Source organism: Oenanthe melanoleuca, chromosome 7 (assembly GCF_029582105.1).
Source record: "Oenanthe melanoleuca isolate GR-GAL-2019-014 chromosome 7, OMel1.0, whole genome shotgun sequence".
NCBI classification, from domain to species: Eukaryota; Metazoa; Chordata; class Aves; order Passeriformes; family Muscicapidae; genus Oenanthe; species Oenanthe melanoleuca.
The window spans coordinates 26,160,730-26,176,054 of NC_079341.1; the positions used below are offsets into that span (position 1 = coordinate 26,160,730).

General features: G+C 39.3%; 1 protein-coding gene across 1 annotated transcript; it reads left to right on the forward strand.

The window, feature by feature from the left end:
• Positions 1 to 80: 80 nt before the first annotated feature.
• Positions 81 to 13,117, forward strand: EAF2 (ELL associated factor 2). The gene is made up of 6 exons (XM_056496887.1): positions 81 to 268; positions 2,489 to 2,583; positions 3,245 to 3,381; positions 4,140 to 4,285; positions 7,509 to 7,775; positions 12,281 to 13,117. Exons 1-6 carry the CDS (start codon positions 166 to 168, stop codon positions 12,325 to 12,327), a joined length of 795 nt encoding a protein of 264 aa, XP_056352862.1. The 5' UTR covers positions 81 to 165; the 3' UTR covers positions 12,328 to 13,117.
• Positions 13,118 to 15,325: the final 2,208 nt, after the last annotated feature.

The following is a 15,325-nucleotide window of genomic DNA, read 5'->3' on the forward strand; positions in this document are numbered from 1 at the left end:
GACGCGCTCGCTGGCCAGTCCCGCTGGGGGCAGGCGGGGCTCCGCCCGTCACGGCCTATCGGAGCCCGCGGGGGCGGGCCCCGCCGGCCCGGGCGGCGTGAGGGATGCTCGGTGCGGGCGGCGGCGGCGGCCCCAGGGCCCGCCATGGTATGAGGCGCTGCCGCGATGAACGGAGCGGTCCCGTCGCTCTACGATCCCAAGGCGCGGGTGCTAAAGCTGGGAGAGAGCTTCGAGAAGCAGCCGCGCTGCGCCTTCCACACCGTCCGCTGTGAGTGCTGGGGTTGGGGCAGCTCTCGGGGGCTGCGGGGGTCGGGGAGAGGTTCGGCGGCCCCCGCAGTGCCCCGGAGGGCGGGGGGTGGCTGCGGCTGCGCTCGGTGCTGTCGCTGTCCGGGATTCTGGGGCGCAGCTGGGCGCAGAGTGCCGTGCAGTGCCGGTCCGGGATTTCGGGAGCGGCGCAGGTTTCAGTCGGTGCTGGGAGCACGTACGGCCATTGTATCCTAGAGCTGCCCTCGCTATCCGCTGGCACTAACTTCGCTTTTTATGCCTTTTCCGTAGTGTCTCCCTGCGGTTCTGCTGGAAACAGAACTAAGCTGAAGCTGTGGCTCTGTCTTCTTTCCTTGCGCTCAGTTTTCAGAAGTTTCGTAGAATTCAGTAATCAAAGGTTAAAGGCAGGCGGTGTTAATCACGGAACCAGTACACCCTCCCTGAGTACATAATTACTATCTAGAGAGGTGTGTGCTCAAAGATTCTAAGGGTAGCTAGGAAACAAATGCTCCCAGGATTATAGTCCTTGGTAATTTAGGACTGCAGCTTCTGGTTTTGTTGTCTGGTTATTTATAGACTGATATCCCCAAGATTCAGTCTCACGTATGTTCTCTGGAGAGTGTCCTGCGTGCAAGATGTGTAATGTACTCTGAGAGCAAAGGGAACGGCGCTTAGGCAGACTGTCTCCAAGTGTGTAAGCAGAGGAGAGGGAGGGAAAAAGCTAATAAATGGATTTAAACAAATGCTGCAATTTGAAATTTATCCTAATTTTAAAGAGGACTAACAACCTTGTCTGGTACCTCCTACCCTTAGAGTTTCATGCTGACTCTTGTAATTGGATGGTTTATTCTGAAATCTGTTTTGAAATCTCTCTTCCTTTCCAACAAATGAGACATAGAAACTGGCACATTCATCAGTTCTATCAAATGCACATGCAGAAGAAATATCCTCTGGCACCTGACTTTTTTAAACAGTTGAATAAAAGGGAAAACAGCTGCTGGTTAGAAGTTAAGATTGGAAGTATCAATATCTTCATTTTCTCAAGTATTGACAGTCCAGTGGCCATAGATTAAAGCAAATAATCTCTGATTCTCTGAGAAACTTTGGAACTGTTGTATGCTTATTCCTGTAAGACGACACTTAGGGGTTTGCCCTAAACAAGGTTAGCAGGGGCTAACACCTGTGTCTGAGCTGAGCCTCCTGCCGCACGCACAGCCCTGCCCACCAGCTCCTGCAGGCTGGTTTTCCTGCCCGGTTGGTGTGCTGGCTGGAGCCGTGCTTCCCAGCTGTGGCCTGGCCCGTGGCTGCAGGCCGAGTCAGGGAGCTGGGAAGCCAGTGACGGGGCAGGCAGCGAGGCGAGGAGCGTGCGAGGCAGGGCACGGCATCCCAGTGCGAGACTGGCCCTGCCTCACCTGGAGCTGCGGGCTCAGCACCACATATGTTATCACAGGCCTTGAAGAACCTCTGATTCCTTCTGTCTCCCTAAATTGGCACAAGCAGAGTTTTGGCTGTAGCCTTTCCCAATTTATTTGTGGTGGAAAAAGTACTTTATAGGTAATGGTATATTACAGAACTGCTGTACTGATGCCTGAACACGTTTGCAATATCTTGGAGTTTTGAAAAGAGCCAGAAATTGATACCCACTTTTGCACAAAACTTATTTTAACCAGTACTTTAGAAGCTGGGAAAAAGATTTGTAAAGCAATGTTAAATTGGGAAGGTATTTCACTTTTAACAAAAATAACTATACTGAAACCCCACGTTTTTGTCAGGTTCTGAAATGCTTGTTACAGTAAAGTCAGAAACAGAAAGAGAAATGCATATTGAGGGTTACTGTTGTTCTTTGCATTTTCAGTCACTTGTCTACATCTCCCATATTTGGGATCAACATTTTCAAGAACTATTTATTGATTCTTCTGAAAATAATTACATGAGAATTTACCTTTTGAAATGTAACACAGCTTGTTCAGCCTTTTTATCCATTAAAACCTAAAAGTGTTTTTCTAATTTTAACCAGAAGATTTAAACACTTATAATGAATCCTGAGAAAAGCAGCTTAACTTTGAATTCTATTGACTTATGGAATGATCTGCTCAGGGGAATGGTAGATGATACACTAGCAAAAAAGGCTTTTACTTAATAGCCTCCAACTGCAATTAAGTGCTGCCTGCATTTATAAGATTCATGAAAAGCTTGTAAATAATGTAGTTGTTTTTATATTTAGATGACTTTAAGCCTGCATCTATTGATATGTCCTGTGAAGGAGACCTTGAAGTTGGCAAAGGTGAACAGGTGACAATAACGCTGCCAAATATTGAGGTGAGTTGATGTGGCTGAAGTGTGGCAGGCTTAAGGGAATGGTTTATTTTGTTGTCCTAAGTATATATCCTGACTATGGAAGGGTATAAAGTTTTAGTGCTGTTTCAGAGCTCCTGGGTGATTTTTAGAGTAGAAAAACAATTACTCTAAGAATATAAGATTACAAAAGACCAATAGGTAAAACAGCTGCACTGTAACTTTAAGTGTATTTGCTGCACTGGAAATATGCTGTAGGATGACCCAGAAGTGTTGCGTACACAGAAAAGCTTCATGTGTATGTTGGCAGTGCAAGTTTCCTCTTGGTATTTATTGCTCTAATGCAGTTCTAAAGCAGGAAAGACTGGAAAGGGAAAATTTGCTACCTGCCATGCTTTACTGCTCTGCTGATATGGGAACTGAAACAGCTTTTGGTGAGAGGAGTCCTAGGGAGAGCCTGCTCTCATTGGGAAACAAGCATTTAATCAATTTCAAGCTAAACTAAGTGGCTAAAATCCCATTCCAGTCAAACACCAGCTGCTTTTGGACATGGCTTTTGTGAATCTAATTTGAATTAACCAATAACATTTTTAATGGCTAGAAATGATCACTTGTAGTGAATTTGTCACCACTGATGGATTGCTGTTTCTGAGGAGTAACACTTCCTGGACTTCTGATTTAATAGGGCTCAACTCCACCAGTGACTGTGTTCAAAGGCTCAAAGAAGCCTTACCTAAAAGAATGTATCTTAATTATCAACCATGACACTGGAGAATGTCGCCTAGAGAAACTTAGTAGCAACATCACTGTGAAAAAAACCAGGTGGGTGATTTACAAGAGAAACAACTGTGCTTTACTCATTGTGAAAATCGATTTGTTAATGGGTCTAAATTGAGATGTGTAACGTCATATTACATATTTCTAGGAAAACATAATTTTTGAAAGTACCTGGCCCTGTTCAAAGGAGTGAAAAGCCTGATTTCTCAGCAAACTGACTTCACATCTTTTGAGTCATGACTGCAGAAGAAATGGAAATTTCTTTTTTGTTAACCAAAACGTGTTATATTGTTGAAAGAAATAATAACTGTTTTCTGCTGAGTTTAGAGGGAGGAAAAATCTCTTTGGCTAGTAGCTTGCCTACTGTCTTCTGACTTGTAAATGAGGAAATTAAAAAAAGAAAATTTTGTGACAGATCTCAGTAATTTTGTGGCTTGCTTTTCTCATACCAAGTTTTTTAATATTTTTTTTTTCTGCTGAGTCCATATAAGTAACTTCCAGCAGAATTATTATTAAGTGATCCTGGAGCAAGGTATAAAAACAAAACAACTGACAAAGTGTTACAAAGTTATTAGCACTATATAAAAATAATTTAAACACATATATATACAATATTAATAGTATAATATTAATGTATTTCATGTATTAGTATAATAACTTACTGGTATAATAACTTACCTAAGAATCTAATGATGCTGTTTAGAAAGGCATGAGAAATAATTCCATGGTACCATATCCCCTATGTTCTTGCCTTTTTCCTTCTTGCCTTCTAGTAATTAAAAATCTTTTCCTTTTACACACAGAGCTGAAGGAAGTAGCAAAGTCCAGTCTCGCATTGAGCAGCAACAGCAGCAAATGCGAAATGCAACAAAGGTTCCAAACAACATTAAAAACTCTCCATCAAAAGAAAAAACATTTCCACCTTCTCCTATGGATGATATTGAACGGGGTAAGCTCCACTGGCACATAAGTTTCAGAAACTGTGCTGTTAACAAGCAAGTAGTTTTTAAGAGGTTATTCCTGTGTATGTTGGTTTTGTTTTGTTTTGTGTTAGAGTTTCACATTAGAAGCAACTTAACTCTGATATGGAAATTACCACCCTGGCTGAAGTGAGTAAAAAAAAGCAGTATTTGTAGTTTGCTGTAGTAAAAAAACCAGCTGAACCATTAGGCTTAATAATGCCATGGGTCCTGCTACCGTCTCCTTGACTCTGTCTTCCACTGTTACTTTAATCAATTATAATTGCTTGTATTGTGGTACTAAGTCACTTCCATTTTGGCATTGCTCCTTTTTCTTTCTGTGCATTCAGCAGATATATTACAGTACTTTACAGCTCAACACACACTTCAAATTACCAAATAGAGCCTTGTGGAAGATGAGGTTCCAATGAAAAAGAGAGCTAAAAACTTGCATAAATCAACCCTTGAGCAGTGCTATGTACTGTTTCCTTGAGAGACTCTGGTTTGGTGTGACACTCATATTTCACTTAATAGGAGGCCTTATTTCCTTTGGGAGGACAAGGAAAGTGGCAGGTGGTAATTACTTGCTACAGAAATGCTGACAGGTGGCAGTTTCATTGACTGGAACTGACATCTGCTTCCTAAGTTGTTCTGAATTCCTTTAAACAGATTTTTTTTTTTTAGATGTATCATTATGAAGATGGTTTTTGTTTCCATTTTGGTCTCAAGCTCTGACCAGCAATCTGTATTACAGAACAGTACTAGAATTCATCTAAGGTTGCAAAGAGGCAGGAAAACTTGAGCACATGAAATAAAATGATGCCTTTTCTAGGTGGTCTGTTCTTTTGGGGGGAGTACTGATATCAAACACTGAAAGTCTCCAAAGTGACTGCCAATGTACCAAGCTCCTGTGTAGTGCCAGTCCAATTTTAAGTACTATTTAAAATGCTGAAAAATTGAAAAGGATGGTAGAGCTTATCAAGTCATCTAGTCCGTCCTTCTGTCCTAAAGTCAGATTTCTGATGTAACTTTTAACCTGTTCTTAGAACCTTCCACTGACAGATCCTTGTACTTGCTGGCAAGCCATTCCAGGGCTTTGCTCTCCTTACTGTTTGAGTTTTCCCATATAAATAGTCTGACAGCAACCCTATTACTACTTTCATATTTATCAAGCAAGTGCAGAGCAGATTACTGTGCTGCTTTTGAGCACTCCTTCACAGACTCAAACTCCTCTGTCTTTGCCATTCTTTATGCAAATTGATGCCAGTTGGTTCAATCTTTCCTTAGAAGTTTCCTTTCTAAATGCCAATTTTCTTTAGCTTTCTTGCAACGAATTCAAGAACTTCTGAAAGTATAGTCCTTAAACACATCTACTGAGGTTTTAGCAGTGCTGACGTGAGCAAGAAGGCTGCCTAACAGGGACTATTCATCTTTATACACAAAGAACAAATAGTATCATGTCTATAGTATCACAAGACCAAGCAGTATCAAGTAATTTCCACACTGAAATGATGTGGTGTGGTAGAACAGTTTGTAGGGATCCACTGTAACTCTGACTCTACACAAGTGTTGCCTGCTTAATCATTCTTCATCCCATTGTGTAACTGACTATTCCTGCTTAAGTACACTACCTGGAACTTGTTACTAACTTTGTTTTCTGGGGTGGAGGGGAAGCTCATTCTGCCATTATCCTCTAGTATATGTAGCTCTTCCTTCGCTGGTTAAAATTACTTAATTTAAATTCTGTTTGATTAAATTACATCAAAATTCAAGATGGAGATCTTATTTCTCAGCTTTTGGTATTGGCCATTCACTTAAATTTTTTCTTGTTCTAGACATAGCTTAAGAGGAAGTGGAATTGAATGCTTAGGACTTGAGTGGTGTCTTACAGCTCCAGATGTGTGGTGAATCATGTTCTCTTATACATGTCCTTAGTAAAAGAAGGGTGCTTAGATGCTTCCAATTCTTATTTTCTTCCTGCTCTCCTTCTTTTTTTCCTTATGTTCAAGTAGTCCAGTCTTTCATTGTTCTTTCTTTTTTTTCCCTAACATTGGGTTAGTTTGTCCCTGTAGCCCTAGCTGCACTATTTTTGGTGCCATTTTTCATGAACACTATTTTCTTTTAGACTGGCCTTTGATAAAGATGGCCTTTCCTTTAGACTGGCTTTTGATAACTTAGAGTCTGTTTCATGGAAGTTTGTGTTGAAGATTAATCTTTTTTTTTTTCCTTCTCCTTTCTTCTCTTAAGCTTTGCACAGTCTTGCAGCTTGGTGCTTTTACCTTCAACCTGTTCTGTATTAGGTAAATTTGAAGAGAGATGAGTTAATCTCCTACTTGCTTTATTGTGTCTGCTGTATCAAAGCTGTTCCTGAAGTATTCTCCGAGCTTGTAAGACATCTTAACAAATGTCTAGGTAGTTACAGTCTTGTATAGTGATGAACTTCTGCACCCGGTATAACTCCTCAAGTCCTCCCTCCACCATGATTCAGAGGTCTGTTTCACACTTCTCTTAGCACTCGTGTTTTGCACGATTATTATGTGTACCCTTCTGCAAAGACCAACTTCTTCTGTATGTTGGACTTATGTCAGAAATGCATACTGTGCAGTGTTATTTGCACCTCCAAATCTATAATGAAACAAGGATTTGGAGAGATCTTCCTAATACAAACTTTGGATGGTTCTTTTGGATATTCTTCATGCTTAACTTGAAAATGTCATATGGTCCAAATAAATGTATGGATTGTAATGCTGAATTGCTAGGAGGCATTTTGGGTACAGCTGCAGACATCTTGTAGTGACTGATCTGTGGATTGTAACTGCAGTTTTTAGTCTGTGAAAGCCATATTTGGGGTGCTAAGGAAAACAGAACACTTTCTGATAGCTGCAGAAATTAAAGGCTTCGTGGGATGCATTACCCCATGGAATGTGGGGTTAAGCGTTTGTGTTCACAGTCACCCTTGTTCTAACACTTGACTTGAAAGGGAGAAAGTGCTCAAGCTATAAGAATAGAAAACCACATGACAGGCTGGATACTCACTTGTGCCCTTTTCTTTGTTCTGGAGAGCTTTGGTGGGTTTGGTCCGGGATTTTTTAAAGTTGCTGTAGAGTGTGTCTGATGTCTGTTGATTTTATTATTTTTTTTTCCTTTTTCCTCTCTTCCTTGTACTTCAATTATGATGAATGTAAACTGAGAAACAAATCATATTGTTTGCAGAGCTAAAAGCAGAAGCCAGTATCATGGACCAGCTGAGTAGCTCTGACAGTTCATCTGACTCTAAAAGTTCTTCGTCTTCTTCATCAAGTAGTGAAAATAGTTCTAGTGATTCTGAAGATGAAGAAATGAAGCCCCCTCTTCCTATGTCAATGCCATATTTGCAGCCTCAGCCTACTGTGTCTGCCATACCACAACAGGCTGTTCCTGACAAAGATGCCAGTCATAACAGATCCCAAGAGAGCAGTGGTCATATGATGAATACACTACGTAAGTACAAAGGCTGTTCTTTTCTTAGTGCACAATTCCAGACATCAAGATTCTGAAAGGAAACCATATTGTTTTTAAGTATGTCTCTGTTATAATTAAAACTGTGGGAAGTGATGCTAGGGTTTGATTGTTCAGCAGCAGGCTGAATTAGACGCTGGGCTAGAAGGTTCGTGGTTCACAGAGATATTAAATTAAAGCTGAAGCAGTTGGAAATATTTCCTAAGCTGTTCTGGCTTCCTCTCAGTTCTATACATTGGGACTGGAGAACAGTAATTTTGTATTGAAAATACGTTAACTAACAGGGCACTCCCTAAACATATGCTTATAATTTCTTGGATAGAACTATGGGAGGATACTATGGTTGCAATACTCTGAGTTACAGAAAAGATGGTGTATTCTTAGCTATGTCAGTTGCAGTTATTCATGGCAGTGTTCCATTGGCCAACATGGCAAAACTGTCCTGTGCATATAAGGAAGGAGGTTATTTGCTTTCAGGTGATATTATTTTATGCCACACATTCAGGCAACTAAAAATGTAAGTTGAAGAGTAGCCGTGATGCTCGAGGGATTGCTGCACAGCCTAGAATTGAATGCTCAATGCATTCAAAAAAAGGAAATTTTGGAAAACGCTTTGATTAAAAAAAAAAAATCCCACTAGTTAGAGAAACTTAAGTTCACTACCTAAATAACAGGACTACTCAGACACAGAAGTGAGTATTCACCTATGGTAACTCTTACAAAATGATTACATTTTTAATTAGCTGCTTAGCTGTCAGGTCCTGGTTTGAAGAGATTTCCACCAACCCTGGTTTGCAGCCAAAGATTGTTATAGTTTATCATTTATATGTAACCTTGTTATACTGAAAGTTTGGACTCTGGCAGATCTACTTTTATTTCAGCTCTTAGTGGTTAATATGAGTGCCAGTTATTTTTCTTTTTTCTCTTTTTTTTTTTAGCTAGTATTTAAATACTTAAATAACCTACCTTGATATTTAATTATGTACTGCATTAACAGATAAGATCAGACTGAAAAGTCCTGTGACTTCATGTGCGGAGAACTAAATGCTGCTTTCTTTTTACTGTCACTGCAGAGAACAATGTCTTCATGTTTACAGTTTGAGTAATTGAAGAGTGCCACTTATTTCATCCTTTACTGAACACCCTTCTCCACACTTTAAATAAAACTGTTTTAAAAATTTGATTAAGCTTTATCCCCAATGACAGAATGTCAGGTGGCAAAGCTTCCAGTGAGAAATACAAGAACAGGTGGCCAAGTCCACCAGTTCCAGCATAGGGAGAAAATGCTGCTTAAACCATGACAACATCAGGACTGTTTCAGGGGAAATTGGTGGCTTGATGTTGCTTGAGAACCATGTTGACAGGTAGAACCTCTATCTATAACCTTAGGCCTCTGAGCTTGCCCAGTTCTTGAGATTATTGCTTCTATTTACTATTATATTTATTTATTATTTATATTTATTATTTATATTTATTACTATTTAAATTTACTTCTATTGTGTGTAATCTTCTGTTACACATATGTTACTGCTTAAAACAATTCCATCTCCAACTTCAAGTGCCATTAACTCTAGTTATAGATCAAACTAGCTACTTCCAAGGAGATTGCTCTGCTGCTGAGGGAATTTGGCAGGAGTGAAGCCTGGAGAAACTAAATGGATAGCACATTGTTCTACTTTGAATGGCAAGAGTTCTCAGTCAGATTTTGTACAGTCATTTCTTTCATCTCAAGGTTTTGCAAAAATAAAATATTGAATCAACAAATGTCAGCACAAGCTGCTTGCTTGTCTAATCTTGCTTTGAGGTGTGTGCGCTTATGTCTGTGACTAGTTTTGTGCACCTCTGTAGAATCAGGGCCATACAGGCTCATTAGTGAAGTTTTTCTTTGACTTTCTGTGTGCAGGGAGAAGGCTGGGGAAAGCTTAGAGAGCAAAGTTTTATCTTGCATGTAGAAGTTATACAGCTGAGATTTTGTAGAACTTGGGAAATGGAGGAGGTAGTGTCCAGAGCATGGTAATGAAATACTTCTGTCAGATACATATCAAGCTCTTCAGGAATCTGGGGCTCAAGACTGCCCCTCACTCCCAAAAGTACTGCTTCTTCCCCTTTCTACCTTGCAAAGCTGATTATATAGGCTCACAACTTGCCTTTTAACAAAGTCTGTAAATGGTAGCACTAATGAATCTGTTCTTCATGAATATTTGATCATATGTTGCTTTATGTCTACTTTTTGTTTAAACAAGGGTTATGTTAAACAAAGTAATTTTCCAAAGAAAACTCTGCATAGATGGGCTATTCTGTGGCCTTGTGTTAGGTACTTAGTGTTCAGCACAACTTCACTTCTTTTGATGCTTGGTGCTGGTACAAACATAGCTGTTTTACTTTGACAAGTAATAATTTTCTCTTATATTAGTTTGGTGTTGCTATGACCACTAAGATCTGTAAAACAGTGATTACTCCTGTGAGTTTCCCTGTCCCCTATAACTATCAAGAATTCAGTTGAATATATTGCATTCACTGATCTAAAAACATAGGAAATGTAATTTGCAGTGCAATCTATTTCCCCAGTTAATATTGCTAACAAGCACCTGGCACCATGAGAACAATTCTGCAGTTCTCCCTCACTTCACTGCTGCCTCATAAGTACAATAGTCTAGATGTTTCTTCAGGGTCCTCATTAAATGAGCTTTTTGGTTTTGCACCAAATCCATCTGAAAGCCATCAGCTCTAGATTGTGCTATTTTGCCCTCTCTCTGAAGGTGTTTCTTTGGAGATAGGGTTGCAAAAATGAGGAAGAGAGTTTAGCCTGAAGTATATCCTAACATATTAATTCTGACTCTGGAACTTGGAGTTCTTGCTTTTCCCATCTGCTGGTTTTCACAAGCATTGGTATTTTTGGCTGGTGTTACAGGGTTTGTGTAATTTCTATTAACTGTGTTGAAATAACTTTTGAAGGCTGCAGAAACACAATTTGGAAGGTTATCTTCTTGTTCACACTCCCTGTCCTCCTGTAAAATGCATAACAGGGCTGGGATTTCTAAGAATTCACTGTAGTTCTCCTTTGAGTGATAAATACAGGAGTTTAATTTAACAATACTATTCTCTGTCTTGAAAGATCTTTTAGGATACATTGTTCTGAATAATTATTGACAAATAACTTGATTTTGTTATTTCTAAATTGCTTTTTAAATTCATCTTAAAATAATATGGCTGTAAATTTTTTCTCTATATAGTGGATTGGAAACGAAAAAATTCGTCTACAGTAATACTTTAAAGATTGCTGGAAACAGCCATCTTTACTATTCTTTTCTTAAATAAAGTGTTTTTGTGTTGCAGAGAAGCATGTACCATTTTCTAAGCTTTATTGATGACCTAGTGGAAAACAAAGGAAGGCTAAATGCAGCCATGTTAAAGACTCGACTGTTCTGGCAGAAATTATATGACTGAGAACAAAAGATCAAATCTGAGTGTCTTGTGGGGTTTACCCACTTGAGGTTACTTTTTCACCCATCTGCAAAAGGGATCAGTGAAGGGTGCTGCAGCTGAGGGAAGGGCATGTTAAAATAGTGTGTTGACTCAGTTTTCTCAGTTTCAGTGATTTCTCTTCTGTTTTTAGGCTGTTTCTGTACAGCCTGAGATGATTGTTTTTTTCTTTTGTAATGGTTGTTTGGCAAGGGAGGTGTGGGTAAAAGCATACCAGTTGGAACAGACTGCTAAAAATGTGTGGGAAGTTGCTAGATATGATATAGATTGTGTAGAGCATGCTGGTGTATTTTTTGTTAGTTATTTGTCATCCTGGAAGGATTCCCTTCCTCCTACCCCTGAGCTTATGGACATCCACAGCAAGCACAGTGTAGTCTTTTTACTTCCTCATTTTGAAATATATATATATAGAGAGAGCCACCAAATTAAAGTGCTGTGTAAAATTTCTTTTGATGTTTTGTTTGCTCACTTGTTCCAAAACCAGTTTGAAATAGTAGGTCACTGATACATCTTTAAGTGGTACGTCAAAGAGCTGCTCCTGATTGAGACACCACTTTGTTTTCAAGCTCAGCTGAGTAGCATTCAGACATGTTCCCAAAAAAACCCAACAACTTGTTTTTCATAAAACTGCATTCACCAGCATTTTTCCACTTGTGAAGCATGAAAATGTGGGTGGCAGAGATAGCTAGGTGTTGTCTTTTGTGATCTGGTGATGTTAAATAAATGCCCTTGTGCAAATATGCTAATGGCTTCCTTGCCTAGATTTTAAAATTGTGGAAAAGTGATGTCTCTAAGGTTCTGTCACTGGGAGTTTGGTTCTATACATACTTATTCTTTTATCATAGAATAGTTTGGGTTAGAAGAGACCTGAAAGATCATCTAGTCCAGCCCCCTTTACCTGTTTGCTATTAGCTTTTCTAGGCCTTAATTGGGAAAGGGAATATCTTGAAAGAAGAAAATAATTTCCTTGAAAATGACTAATTTATTGACTCTTTCTCTTCTAGGAAATGACTTGCAGCTGAGTGAATCTGGAAGCGATAGTGATGACTGAACAACTTTTTGGCCTTAAATGTATCACCTTTTTTGCTAAATATGTCTTAGCATCTGTTTTGCACTAAGATTAGATTACCAGAGACTGGAATGAATGTCCTCAATTTTGATAATAGACATCTTAATTTTCTACTGACACATCATGTCTATAATACAGTAGCATTGGTATCCTGTCAGTGCTATGGTTATGTGTTTATCTTTCAAATTACTGTATTTACAGTAAAATTGTGTATGATCTGATTTTGATTATTTTTGCCTCAGCCACCTGTTTTACTTGAAACTGATTTGTAACAGCTAGTTACTTTATATAAATAGCTATGGAATGGAGAAATTTCTGATATTTTTGGAGGCAAGTTTCCTTCCTATCATTTAAATGCTGATCTCACTACTTTGACTTGGAGGGAGTGAAAGGCAGAACAACTAAATCAGGTCTGCTGTGTCAGCTACACTTTTTGTTCAGTTCACAGTTCATACCTTTAAGGAAACTGCTGAATAATGTGGTCCACTAGTGCAGTTACAGTTTACAATTGTTCAACACATTGCTGAATTCTTAATTTCACTGTATAATGGGACTTTATATTTCTGAGCCTCACGATTCCTAAGGGAACTTGACTATTCCCTGCCTGTTTTATGTAACTTGAATAGGGTGGTCTTTTTGCAACCTTTTTGTATCTAAATTTAGGTAACTGCAGAGACAGCAATGAATTTCCTTCATTTAATTCTGTAACGGAAATCAGAAAATTTCTTTGTAGAAGTATAAAAGTAATTTAATAAAGCAAATGTTTATCATTTTCATGCATCAGATTCTGTTTTTACTGGTTAAGAATTAAATCTTCTACCTAAAGTAGTCATACCCATGGAGGGGTCAGGCAAAGAAATAAAGCAGTCAAATAGTAGCTAGTAAAGACTCTCAATCCCATCTACAAGACTGAAATGTTTGTTGCTTCTGTTACATTGACGTGACCTTAGTAAGAGCTTGCCAAAAGTTTATGGTGGTGCAACTGAATGTTTATTACAGATTACATCCAAATGCCAGTGGGAAGTAATACTATATTAAACAAGAAAAGGTCTTATTTTTTCCACATTTGAAATTATACTTCAAGACTTGAAAAACTGAGGATCAGACTCCAAATTTCATCCTGTAATTTACTACTTAAGAGTTTTGTAACAGTAGCAAATGTCTGTAGGGTGAGTTCTGACAAGATAAGTCTGCTCAGTCTTGCACAGAAGTCTCCTTTGCTGGATTGCAGTGATTGAGTCACAGCTCTGTGTCTAAACTGTGAGGATTGAATCTCATATGTCAGCCTGAATGTGCAGACAAGGAAAAAACTGCACACTCAGTAAACGTATACAATAGATGGTACTAGAGGAGCTTATTCTCTGAACTCTGCTCTATCAACCCAGTGAAATATGGGAAATTAAATGAAATATGGGAAATTAAAAGAAATATGGGAAATGCTGCTTTCCAATGCTTCCATACCCTGTGCTCTGCACCAGGTCATAGCTCGTTAATCTTCCGACTTCTTAAAGTTGGTATTATGAGAAGCAAAATGTTCTTGTGTTTGTACTCAAAGGAAAAAGAACTCAAGTTAATAGCCGTGGGTGAGCAGGTGTTGGAAAAGGGCTAATGCACAACCCTGAGGAAGGATGCTATGTAAGCATGTCTTAGCCCTGTAAGACATTTGAAACTCTTGAGGGATAGGGAATTGAGATCTCATAGATCCTAGCTGTTGGTGTGGGAACTCTAGCAGAGTCCCTGGCTCATGGCATGTGCTGCTGCTAAAGTCAGCTAGAGCAGTATGAGGAGGTAAGATGTTACTCCTTAGCACTAAGGAGCAGCCCTGTGTGCTAAATAAAGGAGTCTATGATAATGCAGTGTCCTGAGCTAAAATGTCTTCTCTTTGCCTTCCATCTGTCCCCAGTGGTTCATTTGCATCAAAGCCTTCCCTTAGGATGATGCTAAATTCTAATTCCAGCCAGAATGCTGCTGTTTTTCCTGAATAACAGGGCATTCAGGGTGTACAGAGTGAGCACATGTGTGGAAGCACTGACCAGGCCACAATCTAAATCACACAGAGCACATGTATTCATGGATTATAATCACTCCTTTAGTGATAAAGCTGTTGAGTGCAGTTTGTATGTAACTGTGCTCACATGGTGCTTAAATATAGCTCAGAGAGTAAAGCAGATTTCCAGGTTCCTGGGTCTCAGGACTGTAACTAAGCCTATGCTATCTTTAGGATTTGATCTTCAGGTTGAAAGCTTTCTAGGAAGGGAAGAATGCTATTGAAGCTTTTGTATAGTATGTAGTACAGAGTGGTTAGTGGCCAGTCAGGCATCTTGTCAAAAGCTCAATTGTGATAATTCAGGAAAGCTTCCCTTTAAGTAACACAACAGGACATAAGATTATCTAACAGTTTTTGGAAAGATAAGGGGGAAAAGATAACATGTAAAAGCAATGAAGGATAAAGCTCTGGATGCCATTTCCAGCCCAAATGTATGTGATCAGCTCCCCCCCGCATCCATGCACCTGTCAAACATTAGCAGGCGAGCTAAGGAACTTGTTCAGTCTCTCCTCGTGCAGAGGACTTGGCAAGGGTCTCATTTGTGACTTGCAGGGGCCATTTCCTCCCCTAAGGCTGGGGTTGTGTGCCCTGGGCAGTGCTGAGCCTCCAGATCTCCTACTGCAGGTTGCTCCCAAATGGCATGAGTGAGAAGGGGATTGCATTGAGATTTTAAAGCTATTTTCTTTTTTTTTATTCTAATTTGAAAATTCTATCCTTCTCCCTTAAAACCAGTTTTATTCACGTGATATCAATTTACTAGAAAGTAATAAAATCAGTAACATCTGTAAGTTGTTACTACAAGTCCTACAACCTCTGAGTACCCCTTTCAAAATGTCTTGAAATATATCTGGCTGTATCTTACTTCTTTCAGTTATTTTGTCTTTACTTCCAGAGATTTAAAGCATTTGTGTGTGTATCTCTAAGCAGCAGATA